The 17,232-nt window shown below is 41.1% G+C and overlaps 1 protein-coding gene and 1 pseudogene across 3 annotated transcripts in view; one reads left to right on the top strand and one right to left on the bottom strand.

Moving 5' to 3' along the window:
• The window catches only part of CASR (calcium sensing receptor), an 89,545-nt gene that overhangs the window by 46,862 nt on the left and 25,451 nt on the right, over positions 1–17,232 (top strand). For all 3 annotated transcript variants that reach the window (XM_086403475.1, XM_086403467.1, XM_086403486.1), the window contains exons 2-3: positions 10,032–10,455; positions 12,895–13,201. In XM_086403475.1, the coding sequence (XP_086259601.1) occupies positions 10,268–10,455; positions 12,895–13,201 (495 nt within the window). In that variant the 5' untranslated portion in view covers positions 10,032–10,267. The remainder of the gene's footprint in view (positions 1–10,031; positions 10,456–12,894; positions 13,202–17,232) is intronic.
• LOC147379896 (interferon-induced, double-stranded RNA-activated protein kinase pseudogene) lies at positions 1,078–4,160 on the bottom strand (annotated as a pseudogene).

Raw genomic sequence — 17,232 nt, 5'->3', positions numbered from 1 at the left:
TATAATTCATAAATTTGGCTACATGAAAGTGTTTTTTTAAATTGCATGGTAGGGTAAAATCAAAAAAGAGCTGCCAAATTAGAAAACATTTGCAACATATATCACAGATACAGGGCTAATCTGTAATATATAAAGAACTCTTAAAATTTGAGAAGAAAGGACCAAAACTCTGATGAAAAAATGGGAAAGATATAAGAACAGAAAAAAAAAATCAAAATAATAAAGAAATAAAAAAGGACTAAGGGCCAATGATGAGGCTGTGTCACCAACCATGGATTAATCCAATTTTGTGCACCTGAGGTCCAATTAAAACTATGAGAATTCCCACAATAGATTTCAGACTGTAACTGAAAGTAAGTTTAATCTTTCAAAGACCTAAAATAATACTAAGACATATTAGGGTACACTGACAAATCAGAAAAAAGAAAGAAAGAAAGAAAATTACTTCCTTTTCATTACTAAACCTTACAATGAGTTTTTTCAGTGAGTTCTGAGTTCAAGTTCCTATGCGTGATAAAACTGGCCACCACAATCCAAACATCAGTGAGTCAGAAGGCTTCAGTATAAACTAGATAAACTTCCCAGGTCCCGTCTACCTCTAAAATTCTGTAGTTTATTTTAAACTAATGTCCTGGTGTCCCAGTCTGTTTAAATCTACTCACTCAGTGAGGAAATAATGACTTTCCCAGGCCCCTTCTTCCTACTTACACAGGGAGTTTCACCTGGGGACACTTATTGCCTGCAGCAAAACACCAGATTCATGCATTTGTTTGTGTGTTTATATTCCCATCACCGTTTATAAAAATGAAAGATTTAACATGGTGAGGAAATTGGAGTGAAACAAGAGCAGTAAGAAATAAGAAAAAGTAATACCACAAATAATATTAGAACACAAAAATGCACGCTTCTAGTTTCTATCTGAAGTAAGAAAAAATGTAAACCTTTCTTCAAATGTGGCAAAAAAAAAATTAAGAGAAAAAATGAAAATAGAAGATAAATACCATCAATATTCCCAAGCAGATTTTAGACACTGACAGGAAAATGGAATTATCAGAAGCAGGATACTTTTTTAAGCATCTAACATGTGTTTCGTTTCCTTTTTTCTGTAACATTATTCCACTCCTTCAAAGTCTTCAGTATCTCAGATGTGGTAGGTCGTTTCTTGGGGTCCACTGAGAGTAATTTCTCCAAGATCTTTTTCTTGGTCATCAAATACGTCTAAGTTGCCACTCCTTAGATTGTCAAATAACTTCGCTGTTTCTAAATAAGTGGGACATATATGAAGAAGTTCTGTAAGAATCAGCCCCAAAGCATAGATGTCCACTTCATTTCCATAGTCTTTCACGGAAGAAAGCTGTTCTGGGCTCATGTATCTTAAAGTTTCCTTTTTACTTGTCCACATTTCATCATTTTTCAGTCCAAAGTCTCCAATCTTGATTTGGTTCATAGCTACTAAAAATATGTTACTTGGCTTAAGGTCTCTATGAATTAACTGTTCTGAATGTATATAATGTACTCCTGTTGTTATTTGTTGAAAGAACTCCAAAGCCAAATGTTTGTCTGGTTCCTTGCCTCTTCTTTTGTCAATCCATTGCTCCAACGTACCTTTATCACAATATTCCATTTGGATGAAAAGGCACCTAGTCTTTGATCTTGAAGAATTTAAGCTTTCCTCAGGATCATAATCAAGCCCATCCCAACAACTGTGGTAGTGAACGAAACATTCTTACATTTGATTTTCCCATGGATCATCTTCTTATTGTGAAAATACCAAAAGAATCCCTCAAATTTTCTTTTTAATACCAATCAGTGAATCAATTAATTAATGAATATTTATTAAATGCCTAATGTTTCTAGGCAAAAATAGTATCAGATCTATCTCTGTCTTAAATAGCTAACAATCTAGTTGGATAATATGGTGACCATGAAAAGATAAGTAAAAAAGATAAGTATAATCACTTCTGAAAGCAATTTGGTATCATCTAGCAAACTTATGGCAACCCCACTCCAGTACTCTTGCCTGGAAAATCCCATGGACTGAGGAGCCTGGTAGGCTGCAGTCCATGGGGTCACTAGGAGTCAGACATGACTGAGCAACTTCACTTTCACTTTTCACTTTCGTGCATTGGAGAAGGAAATGGCAACCCACTCCAGTGTTCTTGCCTGGAGAATCCCAGGGATGGGGGAGCCTGGTGGGCTGCCGTCTCTGGGGTCGCACAGAGTCGGACACAACTAAAGTGACTTAACAGCTTAGCAGCAGTGTCTATCTTAGCTAGAATGAGGCCACAAATTTGGCTTGCAGCTTCCTTGCAGCTTGCAGTTGGAGCAGAGAGGGAAACAGCAGATAAAAGATTCATAATGTCTATAAAGTAATTTGGGCAGTTTTGCCAAAGACCAGGATTCCATTTACTTAGAGATGTGTCCGAGTGGTATGCTTCAGTAGATTCTAGTGCTTCACAAGAGCCCGTGGTTAAATATCCAGGATTTATGCAAGTTGTTTGTTAAGCCATTGGTAGCTTGAATTCAGCCATGGTGGGAATGTTCAGTAAACACTACAAATCAGGGCATTTGGGGGTTTGTTTTTGTTTTTCACTTGGCCTTCAAAGAGCTGGTTTGCCAGCACACCACTGCATGTTCCCATGGTCTTGTAGGGGGACAGTTTTGAGGCCAGAAGAACTGCAAGTAGGAGAGAGAAGGGCTGGGTGTGCAAGTTTATTGAGTTCAGCAGAAATATTCCCTTAGGAGGAGAGAGAAGGCATATATGCTCAAAACCAGAAAATGACTCTAATATGTGTCAGTGCTCACCTCTCCACCTCAATCCTTCCTTTCCCCGGTATTATCTTTTGGAATTTCATAGCTGGGGTTACAAAAAATGCTAGGTCCAGGGAGAGGCAGACATACCTCCTCATTCAAAAATGCATCCAGAGAGAATGGGAAAGGCTCAGGTGAAGGGTTTTATGCTTTCACCTACATCAGCACTTCCCCAGCCTGTACTTCACAGCATTGTAACAAGTGTCCTGAAGGGAGAAACGTGTCCCAGGCTGAAATAAATCTGGAAATGAGTGGGTTAAAGTGAAGCAGCTTTCTTTACTGCAAGACTTATCAGAGCTTTGGGGAGGTGAATGTGCCCTTGTGGCATAAAGTACACAACCTTATTTTACCCGCAGAATACTTTGTGGTGGCAGATCATCTTGGGGAACGAAGCTGAAAAATGCCACCCTGGGTTGTCAGGGTTCCCTGAGATTTTGAAAGGCAATACTGAGACATTACTCAACAGAAATAGTTCTTTCACATAGGACTTGAGGCTCTGGCATTTTCTCTATAGAAACATGACTTGCATGTCTTTACTTTTCACCTGAAACATTTCACTAAGTCTGAGGGTGTCCACACATCTATCAGCAGAGCTTTCTTAAAGGAAACATTTCAGAACAAGGAATTTCGTAACTTGTGTCTCACACCCCCAGGAACTCATTCAGTTCTGCCATGGAACAGAACAGGCAAAATCAAAGCCCAAAGCCAGTGTCCACTTATTTTCAACTCACGAGATTCTCAACCAGAGAAATGAGCATTTCTTGTCATTTTTTAACTTGGAATTTTCACCCCCCTCAACTCTCATTCTATTTTTTCTTCTTCTGTCTCTTTTTGCAATAGTTTTGTAAACTTCTAAGACAGTGTATCATGCCCTGGGCCCTCCACACACATAGTCATTCAGTCATTCACGGAACCCCTCCAGGTCCCAGACCCTGCATCAAGGAGCTCATAGTACAACATTAATGAATGTCCATTTCCTCTCCTATTCATCTTCTTTATTTGCTTTGTCTGAGCTCTCTGCCCCACTTTGCTTGGCACCCCATGCTGCTCCTCCCCACTCCAGTCCATCCTTCCTTTCTTGTCCCTTCCCTGGTAGTTTTTTCCAATGACTAACAGGAACCCAACTCAGCTGGTTTTTTATCACGCTCCTGTCCTTGCATTTTCCGACTCAATTAAGCCATTACCAGAGCTAAATGAGGCATGGACTCTTCAAAAGTCACACCTGTCGTCAGGGAGATGGAGGGTAAGAACCTGTGCAGCTGGTGGGCAGTGGCGAGCAGGGCTGGAGAAAGGCAGCCGAGTGTGACCCAGCAGTCTGTGCTCCCGCGGTGCTGAAAGAGGGCCCTCATGGTAAAACAAGGTGTCCCCTGCTCTCATATAGAAAGAGTGAAGTCTGACACAGAACTGAGATCAGTCACATCGGTGATCACAGATAAGAGGTCTCTAATTCTTTGGCAAATGTGTATCAGGTGCTTATAATAACCCACATTGTGGATGTGTCCTCAGCAAGAGGTAAAAAGTCTGTAACCAGAACCAGCTCCATGGGGTTTTGTGATTATCAGTTGAACTTTCTCAGGTTTTTCCTTCCTGTTCACCCCCATTAAAACATACACGTTTCATCTTTCTGCAGTGGTGGCTTCACAGCTTACTGTTAGTATTCTTCAAAATCAGAATGACGAAAGAGGGCAAAGATTACAGTACAATAAACCAGAGACAAATCCGTGTACTTGCCCTAGGAAGAAAAATGATAAGTGATCTCTATTGGAAATCTATTTGGGTTCCATAATCACCTTTTTTCTAGGCAACCTAGAATTCTTATTTCTGCAGGCTGGGAGTTGAGAAATTGTAGTTTCTGAGCTTGTTGTGCTTCTCATTTACTAAGTAATTTTATGTTCAGAAGGTCTGTGCCTCTGTTTTCTCTCATTGAAATGTGGACAAAACCATTCTCCTCTAGAGTACAGAATTTCTCAAAATGTTAAAGCCATTTAAAAGAGCCAAGATTTCTTTTATGAAAATTGAAGTGTTTCTGGGTTGACCCCCTAACCTCGCCTCACTGTCCTGTGTTAATTGTCCTTGACTCTGGAATTTGGATGAGCCATCCAACTTTTTGGACAAATGCCAAGTTCAACAGGTATTTTGGGGGCACCCATTCAGTACCAGGTTCCTGGTTCCATGCTGGGGATGCAACTGTGATCCTGAAGCCCCTTCCCTTGGGAACTTTCAGTCTTGTGGGTTAACCCCTTCCCTGTTCCATCCTAGAATTGCCCAACCAGTCCCTAGTTTTAACTGGTTATGCTTCATTTATTCATTCAGCAAATATCTGTGGAGCATCTACTAAGTTCTAGGCACTGTGCTTGGTGCCAGTTTACAATGGGGAAAAGAGACAGGCCCCACCCCCTTGAAGCTTCCAGCCCCTACTGTGAATTAATTTTGTCTCAAGGCAGTCACCAGAAAGAATGTCACGCCTCCCTGTGTACTTTCTCAATGCTTAATTCATTCTTCTTCTTAGCATTTGTATCACTGTAATTATAATACACCATCCTGTCTCCTTTTAAACCTTGAGCGCCTTGACGACAACAATCTCAACTTTCTTTCCTTAATACCTTGCACTCCCTCAGTTCAGTTCAGTCGCTCAGTCGTGTCCGACTCTTTGCGACCCCATGAATTGCAGCACGCCAGGCCTCCCTGTCCATCACCAACTCCCGGAGTCCACTCAAACTCACATCCATCGAGTCGGTGATGCCATTCAGCCATCTCATCCTCTGTCATCCCCTTCTCCTCCTGCCCCGAATCCCTCCCAACATCAGGGTCCTTTCCATTGAGTCAACTCTTCCCATGAGGTGGCCAAAGTATTGGAGTTTCAGCTTTAGCATCAGTCCCTCCAGTGAACACCCAGGACTGATCTCCTTTAGGATGGACTGGTTAGCAAATAGAGGAGCTCAATCAATGTTTTTTGAGTGAATAAGTAATTGCATGAATTTAGAAGCTCATGAACTTGTGGAACCATAGACCAGTCTGCTCTGACCTCCCATCCCAAGTCTCTTGGATGAGGAGCTCAATAATCAATCAATCACCTGTCAGTACCGAAACACTCACGACTTCAAGGACCTTCTAAATTAAAACCAGCTAGTCTGAGTCATTTCTTCTTCTTCTGTCTGCCATTGAGATAAAGAAGAAATACTAGCTTCAGCTTGTGTTTGAGATACTTTTTGCAGGAGGTAAACATGATTATATACGATTTAGGTGAAATGAACTTATAGTGAGGAGAACAAATGAGTTTATTTGTGACTCTTGAATAAGACACTGTTAATATCGTGCATGTGCTGCTTAATCACTCAGTTGTGTCCAACTCTTTGCAACTCTGTGGGCTGTAGCCCACCAGGTTCCTCGTCCATGGGATTTTCCAGGCCAGAATACTGGAGTGGGTTGCCATTTCCTCCTCCAGGGGATCTTCCCAACCCAGGGATCAAACTGGGCTCTCCTGCATCTCCTGCATTGGCAGGCAGATTCTTTTACTACTGAACCACCAAGAGAAACCAACTGTTAACATAGCTGCCTATATATATATATATATATACATACATACATATATATATACATAACATATATATATGTATATATATATACATAACATAGCTTAACCAGCTAGAAGCTTTCTTTCTCTGTCATGTAAAAATTCAGGAACAGCCTGAGATTCTGCTTCATGAAATCCTCAGGTCATGGCACCATCATTCCCTGGGATATGGTTCATGGTTCAAGATAGGCTCCAGCTGTCACATCCACCTCCATGCAGCAGAACAGAGGAAGGGCGAAATGAAATAACAAAGAACAAACACCAACTCTTTCTTAAGCATAGTTTCCAACTCTTTCTTAAGCATAGGGGGAGATGAAATAACAAAGAACAAACACCAACTCTTTCTTAAGCATAGTTTCGTAGTTTTCTTAAGCATAGTTAGCTGCCATAGGGTACTTCAGCTTACGTCCCATTGGCTAAAGCGTGGTCATATGGCCACACATAATTATAATGTAGTTATATGACCACACATAATTATGGAGAAAGTAGTCTTTATTCTGAACAACCTTATCCAGGTAAAAACTATTTTACTGTGCCATAAAAGGAGTATAATATATGAGGGATACAATTCAAAGTCCCTACCATAGATCCTACAACCGAAATGTTAGTGATTATTCAGAACTTTTGCATTCGAATTATTACAAGCTAAAGTCACAATGATGAACCCAATAGTTAATCCTCTGTGCTAGGATCACACTTGATACTTCTGTGATTGTCAATATGTAGGGGTTAGGAGGAATGAGGTGGAAATAAAAGAAAACTTTTGCAACAAAGAAGTTGGGGGTGGTGGGGCAATGGTAGTCTAGCTAAAGCAGTGGCAGCAAGAATCAAGAAGGAAAAACGGAGTGGAAAGAGATGGTAGAGTCAATGGAACAATATATTTGGATGTGGGAGGTAAGGGGGAAGAAGGGTATAAAATGATTCTCAGCTTTGAAACAATTAGACCCCGGTAATTAGACTAAAAAGGGTAGTTTGGAAACCACATTAGACTCGTGGAATTAACTGCTGTAAATTGACCCAAAATCTCTACTTTATCTATTACTTGCCATAAATTTTCTGTTGAATGTACTAATGAAGTTAATAAACTTCTCCAGGTAGTTAATCTTTCACAGGAAAAATCTAACAGGTCTCAGAGACTTCCCCTAGCAAGTTATAATGTCCCCTTTCCTCATAAAGTACACCACACAGGATTTCTTAAAATTCTGAGTTCTTGAGTCATTCTTAATTCAAGCACCAGAATTTCTCACATGAGTAATCCATTTCCCCATCTAGAAAGTGGAATTGGTATTGCCCTCTTCACCATTGTGAGGTTCAAAATACTTTGGATGTTTAAAGGACCTGACATGATGCTAGTTTCTATCTTTTTCCAAAGTACTTTCCTGTATATGCATTCAATCAACAAACATTTATTCAGCAATTCCTATTTCAGACGTTGTGCTAAGTGCTGGTGAGCAAAGTTGAATGTAATCACTGGAAACAAAGTTACTATTGTGTGTGTGTGTGTGTGTGTGTGTGTGTGTGTAGTTTACTTCTGAATGTTGAAGTAGATTCTGCCCACTGGTTGAGGAGCTCCTGAGGGTAGAGAACATCCTTGTGTGCGGCACCTTTATATTTCCAGTCCTTAGCACATGTACTTATTAAATGTATGAATGAATATATGACCAAGGACAAGAAATGAAGCCAAAAGTCTGAGAGCAGGACTGGAGACATAGAACTAGGATGGTCATGGATGTTCAGACGTTATTGGAGACAATTCTGTGAATGTTGAGTATCTGCTGGGGTGCTCCTTCCAATGGGCGCTCAGCACCCTCTGCTAGAGTGACTACTGGAGAAGGAGGTGGGCTCCTAAGGGGCTGGGGCTGTATATGACCATGGTTAAGAGCTTGGAGTCTGAAATCAGACATTTATGCATCTAATTATAATAAAGTATGATCAGTCTTCCAAGACTGGAACTCCAAGATACAAGATATAAAAAACTGTAACAGGTGGACCTACCTAATCTGAGAGACCCTGAAGAGTCCTCTGAGTTGCTTACTGCACAACTGAGGGGTTAGTGTGGCTAGAAATCCAACCTGTGCTCCACTCCCAAGCTGGACACACATCTTGGTACAAGGCTGTGTCTGGCCCACAGGAGTTCAGTTATGGGTGTCTGAAAGCTGAAAGACAAAGAGATGTTTTCCAGGCAAAGTTTAGGCCAGAGGGATCATGGTAGGGGAATGGCATATGTGAGGTCTAAGGATTTTTAAAAAGGCCTGTACTTGAGGATATAATGGAAGTTCAGTGAGGCTGCAGTGTGGAGTTCAAAGCGAAGACTAGCAAGAGACTGGAAAGGTATTCATTACAGCTGGTGTTTCCTGTGAGTTTACTAGTTACACTGTGCTAATGGCTCTCCATGCATTATTTTATTGAGTTCAGAGGTTAAGTAACTTTTCCAAAGTCAAATGGTTGGAACTATGATTCAAAGCCAGGTTTAACTCCAGAGCCTGTGCTCCAAACCACTTGTTCCATGGCATCCAAAGACTTGCAAAGGTGGATTGCAAAGGGACAAAACCAGAGACAGGAAGACCAGTTAGGAAATAATTGCACAAATCCAGATAAGAAATGCTGGTGGACTTAAGATGGCCTTGGGAATGGGAAACAGCAGGTGCATTCCAATGACATTTAGGAAGTAGAGTCTATAGAACATGGTAACTATTTGAATGTGAAAGACAGTCATGAGAAGAGGGAGGAGGTAGTGAGGAGTCCTTATTTTGTGTCTTTGTGGATAGCATGTCATTTGTTGAGCCAGAAAACAGAGGAGAAGGAACAAGGTTGAGAGGAAGGTGAGTTTAGAATCTGTCAAGTTGGAAGCACCTGTGGGACATTGGGGTGGAGATGCCCAGCTCACAGTTACAGTGCTTGGGCCTGAGCCTGGCCTGAGCCTCAGGAGAGGCTGTGTAATCAACATGTAATTGGTGATTGGAAGTTGACCCACAGAAAGGGTGAGACAGAGTGTAAAGTGAGAAGCAGAGAGCTCCTACTAGGATAATGGTGCTAAGGCAGAAGGACCATTCCCTAGATCCAGCTGTAGAGTCTGGTAGAACATAATCAGACCCTTGATTTATCTGCATCCTTTACAAGAACTGCTCTTCAAAGGTTTATGGAGTATCATTTTACAAACCGAAACCATAGATCTGGGATGAAGAGGCCCCAAAATGGGAGGCTGCCATAATAAATAAAAATAAGTGGCCTTCTCTGACATTTTTGTTTGACTTATAGTCAGATCTAAACTTAAATATGACCCACTCTATATTTTCCATAAAAACATGTATGCTGAATAAAAGAGCATTAATAATATTATAATACAAGGAACAGCTACCACTAAGCCAGTTCTAAGCATTATTCATAGGGAAGAATGAATGGATTAAAATTCAGTGGCAACATCAGTGAAGCTTTAGTTTATCAGTGGCCTCTTTAAACACAGTTCTGCTCTGAATATGGCAAGTGAAGTTTTCTGTATCTTACATGAATTGCTATAAACATGAGCCTCTAAGCGATGCCCTCCCCACCTGCCTCTCTAAATGGAAATACTGAGCCACTTCTGTTGCAGTCATCCTAACATGGGATTGAGGCTTAGTTGAATTCATTTTGCCTCTCTTTTTTTTAGAAAGTACTACACACGGTCTCTGCATGATGTGACTTCTGAAGACTCAAGAGCCACCCACTTCACTAGTCTGCAATGGAGAAGGCAGAAATGGAAAGTCAAACTCCACGGTTCCATTCTATTAATTCTGTAGACATGTGCCCCCACTGCAGGGAGTGAGTCGCACCAAGGGGGAAAGTCCTCAGGGGCCCCCAGACCACCAGCGCTTGAGTCCCTCTTCCTGGAGAGAAAGCAGAACTATGGCACTTTATAGCTGCTGTTGGATCCTCTTGGCTTTTTCTACCTGGTGCACTTCCGCCTATGGGCCTGACCAACGAGCCCAAAAGAAAGGGGACATTATCCTCGGGGGGCTCTTTCCTATTCATTTTGGGGTTGCAGCGAAAGATCAGGATCTAAAGTCGAGGCCGGAGTCCGTGGAGTGTATCAGGTAAAGTCAGAAGTTGCTTCTTCTCTGGGTGGTTAGAAAAAAGCTGTACCAAACCCAAAATAATTTTTTCAAAGTTGGTTCTCTTTTCAAAAATGGTGATTAGTCATCATGCTGTTGCTTATTATCCCCTCCCCTCATTTTTTTAAAAGAAATTTTTCTAAAAATCAAATGTCAAAGATATTAAATAGAAAAACCCATTGGCTGTTGGAGCCTGGGCTCGGTCACTGGGTAACTGACTCATGATTGTTCATCTGGAAGCAGTGTTGCTTAATGGAAGATTAAGTACCTAGAAAGAAATTTATTGTAGGTTTTTGCAAACCTGAGTAGTAAAACCTCCCATTGACCTTAAGTGCTCCCAATGGTCATAATTGAGTGTTGGCTGCCTCACTCTGATTTTTTTAAGGATTTTAAAGTTGAAAGAAGCTAAGTGACTGGCATGACCCAGGCATCTTCAAAATGCAGCCCATAACATTTGGAACCACTCCTATTAGAAAGTCTTATAGAAAGCTGAAATCGCCCTGCTAACACAGAATCCATCTAACTCCCTCATGGACTCTCTCTTCAGCCATTAGAAGACAGCTAACATGCCCTCTTGAATCATTTCTTTTCCAGACCTAGTAGTCTCGGTTTTCTAAATAATTATTTCAGGGCATGATTTTCAGACCCTCACCACTCTGGATGCCCTCTGTCTAATGTTCCCTAATTTATCATGACTCCTCTTATGGCATCTAACACTGGGCACAATTCCTTCAAATAGTGTCTGACTTCTGCAGAGGACAGTAGGCTGTATATTACCACCCTTAATCTGAACATCAGAGACCGTTACTGCACCTCAAGCCTTGACCCATCTTCTGAGAGAGAAGAGCACTTTCTCTTGAAACTTATAACTTCCAGATGGGATCCAGCACTTCTCCTTTGTCTTTCTGATAGCTAGAAAATGAAAATGAAAGCTACAATTGTTCCAGCAAAACTGGTTTTCTGCTCATGTTCTAATGAGGGTTCACAAATTAGATAACATTCTCACATTTTTTTATGAGTGCAGAAAAGCTAAGTGCAGAGTTTTGATGCTGCTGCTTATAACCTTCACACAATCCATGAGGACACATATCCTCTTTGTTGTACCCTAGAGGACAGAGTTGTGCAGGTACCACATACATAGCTGAGATCACGTAAGAGCTTGCCCTGAAGTAATATGTATATATTAATTGTATTAAAGAAAGATTGGAGGAGGAAATGGCAACCCACTCCAGTATTCTTGCCTGGAAAATTCCATGGACAGAGGAGCCTGGCAGGCTATTGTCCATGGGGTTGCAAAGAATCACACATAACTGAGCAACAGAGCACACACGTGCACACACACACACACACACACACAAAGATAGGAAAATCAGTTTAGCAGTATAGATGTTTTGTGTAATGAAAAATTGTATAATATGTCTTCATAACTTTTCAGGTTTAAAAATAAACAAATGAAGGAAATATGAAGAAATATTACTAAGAGAAAATGTCACGTTAAAAGTTAGACCAGGAACTTTGGGAAGCTAACTGATACAGTGAAGTATAACAGCTTATATTTCTTTCCCCCTGCCACTGAGTTCAAGTCATGAAACCCACAATACAAAGAGAGAACCTGCGAAATCGTTAGGTTTTCTTCTCTGGGCACTGATACAGATCGAGAACACTTACCAAGTTCTCACTATGTGCTGTGTCCTGGGAGGGCAAAACCTATGTCATGGACCCTATTTCTCTTTGTTCATTTGCCTGATTTTTATTTAAAATAATGTTCTTTGAAAAGTAATGCATGCTCATTTTTAAAAATACAAAGTATAAAAGAGACCAGAAAAAGCACACGATGTTAAAACTCATCATTCTACCACCCAGAAGTAACCACTGTTTGTGAACAGCTTCCTACGCATAATATGTGTTTGCTTGTTTGTTTATGAAGATGAGATCACTCATTTGTGTTTCCCCTTCAACCTCCAGAAATGTCATAGTTTAAATTTGTGACTGCAAATCTGAAACTAGTTTTAGGTTCCTATGTGTTAAAATCCTAATCTATTTATATTTTCACTGATCCTTTTTTTTTTTAATCTCTGTATTACTGTTATTAAAATACTTCATATCAGCTACTTCAAATTCTTTACTGGATGATACAGAAAAAATGATTCATTCTATTACTAACCACAGTCCTTGTTATTATTGATTCCTAACTTTGTGTGAGGCACCACACTGAGAATTTTGTGTAGTTATCTCATATTCACAGCCTCCCTCTGAGGTAGGTGTTATCCCTGTTTTACAGAGAGGACTTTGAGTCTCAGAAAAGGCAATGTCATGAAATTAGAGTTACAGAGCAGGTTCAAACCCAGCTTTGCCCGGTCTGTACTCTAAAAAAGTTGACCAGAAAGCCTCTTGCTTTCTTCCATTTCTTCTTTCTTCTAGGTATAATTTCCGAGGATTTCGCTGGTTACAAGCTATGATATTTGCCATAGAGGAAATAAACAGCAGTCCAGCCCTTCTTCCCAACATGACCCTGGGATACAGGATATTCGACACTTGTAACACCGTCTCTAAAGCCTTGGAGGCCACCCTGAGTTTTGTGGCCCAGAACAAAATTGACTCTTTGAACCTTGATGAGTTCTGCAACTGCTCAGAGCACATCCCCTCTACCATCGCAGTGGTGGGAGCTACTGGCTCGGGCATCTCCACAGCAGTGGCCAACCTGCTGGGGCTCTTCTACATCCCCCAGGTACCCATGCTGCCTTAGATGGGACGATGAGGGCAGGGATCAGGAACAGCAGGCTCGGAGGATGCCACACCCAGTGTTGATACAGTTTGCTGTTATATTTTCCTTTCTCTGGCATTACTTTGGCGCCAAAGATCTTTTAATTATCTGTATCATGACCATTGGGGATTTCTGAGACCCCAGAGTCATCAACATCTACTAGACCTTCACAGTTCTTCCAAAATTATTTCAAACATAAAACTTTTTTTTTTAACTTTAGTGTTTATGGCCATTCTTCTGCCCTTCCTAAAAGGAGTAAGACCAAATGCTGTAAATCCCACCTTTCAAACCAAAAATATCCACCGTAAATCCTATTCCCTGAAAAGTCTCTGTCTCTCTCTCCTCTGGCTGAAAGTTTAGCTCAGAGGAAAGTAGAGCATATTTTCTCGACGGAACTTAATCATTATCTTGCACATTCTAGAACTGGAAAATATCCTGTTTCATTCAACAAGTACTTGTACAATGTATATGAATAAGCAGTGTCTACTGTGCAAGAGCTCAGCCTAGATAGGGAAATAGATGTCTACACTTTCAGATACTAACAATTCACTGCTTTAATAAATATTTGTTCCAAGTTGCATGTTTTTTTTCACCAAAAAAGACAGCAAACTCTAAATGCCATTTTGTGACCTGATTTTTTTCCCATTAAGTCTATAGAGCAAACCTTTTTTCGTGTTAATATTTATAGGTCTGTGACATCATTTTATAATAGTGAAAAATTGGAAACAACCTAAATGTCCGTGGATGGGAGAATCAGCCCAACTGGGTTGCATCTCTGATATCAATTTTTAAATGTAATTATAAATCACACTTTAAATTATTTTCTTCAACATCTAGTATTTAAAATTTGCAAGAGTACCTTTGCTAATTGACATTTCTAGGCTGGAAGGTTTCCATTTCCTTGGTGATAGCCATTATCCCTTTTTATATACATGGCAACTGACAAAGTCTTGTCATCATTTCCCAAATCCTTACTTCAGTGAATTAAAGGTGTTTCCCATGGGGAAACCCTGGCTCTGTAATCTTTGTGCCAAAATGATCTAACAAAGCCCGCAACAGTAAATGTGTTGGGCAAGATGCAAATATGCATCTTTATATTTGGCATATTGTGCCGTAATACTTTAAAACACAGTTAAAGCAAGTTGTCATGGTCAACAGATGTAAGATGTAATTGCCATCAAGTAAATAAAGAACATGAAGGGGAGGGTTTTAATTCACTGTGGTTTGGATGAAAGATCAAGTTAAGTTGAACTTGAATTTTAAAAGTGTTGAGGAAACCATAATGATTATCAGTCAAACCAATGTAAGTATATCTGTGGCCCCAGTTCTCTGTCATGGCTGCATGTTGGAATCACTTCAAGAGGTTTAAACATACTGATGACTAGGACTCACCCACCAGAGATCCTTGTTTAATTAACGTGAGATGCGGCCTGGGCATCAGAAGTTCTGAAAGCTCTCTAGAGGAGTTTAACACACAGCAGAACTGGGAACCACTGCCCTGCAAGGTGAGGACTGCTGCTGCTGCTAAGTCAATTCAGTCATGTCTGACTCTGTGCAACCCTGTAGACAGCAGCCCACTAGGCTCCCCCGTCCCTGGGATTCTCCAGGCAAGAACACTGGAGTGGGTTGCCATTTCCTTCCCCAATGCATGAAAGTGAAAAGTGAAAACGAAGTCGCTCAGTCATGCCCGACTCTTAGCAACCCCATGGACTGCAGCCCACCAGGCTCCTCCGTCCACGGGATTTTCCAGGCAAGAGTACTGGAGTGGGGTGCCATTACAGAGGCCCCAGTTGTATTTCTAATGCCACTCACGCCACCAAGTGGCTGGAACAAGTGGGCTGGCTGGAAAAAAGTTGTGGTTAGAAGTTTTCTGAATCATTCATGAGACTCTTCCCTCTTACAACAAAAAAGTTTTGTGTGTTTTTAAGGGGCTTTTTTGGGGGAGGAGTGGGTAATGAAGTGGTATTTATCCCCACTTTTATAGTTTGCCTTTCTAAAAGTAGACAAATATTGTAAATGCATTCTTTAAAAGAAACATATCCATGAAGGATATGTTTGTTTGTAATTTTTAAATCTTTGAAACCCTTTTGGCCCATTTTTCAAAAGAAGATCAAGAAGTGAACAATAATGAATGAATTTACAAAAGGCCTGAATAGACTTTTCTGTCACTTGAATCTGCAAATGGAGCTCTCTAAAAACAATAGCATCTCAACAATTAATCTAACTACCTGCCTGATGAGATCTCATAGTAGAACAGGAAGGAGGTTGTTTCAGTGAAAGAAAAAAGTGTCACTTTCACATTATAATTCCCAAAATCAAAGCTCTTACCATTCCCTCATTTCTGAGAAGTTCCATTTAGTGTAAAAAATGCTTTGTCCTTCAGAAGAAATGGTCCAGTAACTTGGAACTTCCTCACTGATGAGCCAGAATACCCAAGGGTGCTGCAGATGAGCTAAGACACTAATCCTCTCTGGGTCTGGGATGGTGGGTGGGGTCTAGGGTGGTCAGAGCTGGTCACTCTCCTCCGTTCACCCCACCTTGCCGTAAGGTGAAAAGAAATTGGAAGCTCTGCACTAATGAATGCTTTACATGGTATTTGGATACCCCTTTAGGCAAAGATCTTTTACCACCAAAGCTCTTGGCTTTCAGTTGTTGGTGACCCACTCCCATGCTCAAATATAGAACTGGCTATGTCCTAGAAAGTGGAAATACATCAAGACAGCTTCTCCAGGGTGTTTTTCAGCCTCTCCAAGTTTTGGAGACCCGCATCAAAAGCCTGTCAAGGGACCTCCCTGGTGGTCCAGTGGCTAAGAGTCTAAGCTCCCAATGCAGGGGGCTCGGGTTTGATCCCTGATCGAGGAACTAGATCCCACATGCCAAAACTAAAGACTGAAGATCCTGTGTGCCAGTACAGCCAAATAAATAAATAAATATTTTTTTTAAAAAGTCTGTCAAGCGGCCTCGACCACCACCTGAAACTGCAGAGGAAAGGGCTCTCAGTGGTGGTTGAGCTCACTGAGAAGCCAGGACAGGAAAGGATGTTTTTCTGACTATATTTGGTCATGCGCCTCATTGGTATTGTGATGAAGGGGAATTGAGCCTAATAAACCTAAATGGCTAATTGAGCCTAAATGATAAGCAGTTCTTAGAAATGACTGCAATTGTGGGTACTTTTGTCTAAAGTACTGTAGGGGTAGAGTAGGTGGGAAGATAGGGGAAGAAAGAGAGGGAATAGCTGGAGACTAGAAGAGAGAAACTAGGCAGATAAGAAAGGGAAACCCCTGGGGCTCCTCTAAAGAGCCTTAGGTTCATAATCCAAAGGGAACCTGACTCCTTCCAGAAGTGAGTCATGGACAAAGTCTTCATTATAGTAAAGGGGAAGCTAAAATATTCAAATGAGAGTGTGGACCCCACAGACAGAAGATATGTACATGGAGCTATTGTAACCAATGAAGAAGCACAGAGAAAGGAAAAATTATGGAACAGTGCATACAGGATAAGCAGATCCTATGGTTGTTGAGTTGACTTTATAGCCAGATCCTTTTTTTTTTTGATTTATTTTGTCTATGGTGGGTTTTTGTTCCTGCACACAGGTTTTCTCCAGTTGTGGTGCGTGGTTTTCTCATTATGGTGGCTTCTCTTGTTGCAGAACACTTGCTCTTGGGTGTGCAGGCTTCAGGAGTTGCATCTTCAAGAACTCTAGAGCCCGGGTTCAGTAGTTGTGGCTCAGGGGCTTAGTTGCCCCAGGCAGGGCACGTGGAATCTTTCCTAGCCGAGGATCGAACCCCTGTCCCTGCATTGGCAGGTGGATTCCCAACCACTAGACTACCTGGGAAGTCCCAGACCCATTTTGAAGGGAGCAATGTGAAGGATCACCTACTAGAAATTAGAATGCTCCTTGATAGACTGGCAGGTGCTTGAGTGCTCACACTGGAGAGGAACAGATTCTGGTTGTCCTCACGCTTTTATTCTGTCTGCAGTGGCCAGCATGGCCA

The sequence above is a fragment of the Bos grunniens genome, chromosome 1 (genome assembly GCF_055505025.1).
Source record: "Bos grunniens cultivar Pamir isolate PY7600 chromosome 1, Bosgru_T2T1.0, whole genome shotgun sequence".
Lineage (NCBI taxonomy): Eukaryota > Metazoa > Chordata > Mammalia > Artiodactyla > Bovidae > Bos > Bos grunniens.
Note: the sequence above shows the minus strand (reverse complement) of the source record. Positions and strands in the feature narration are given on the sequence as shown.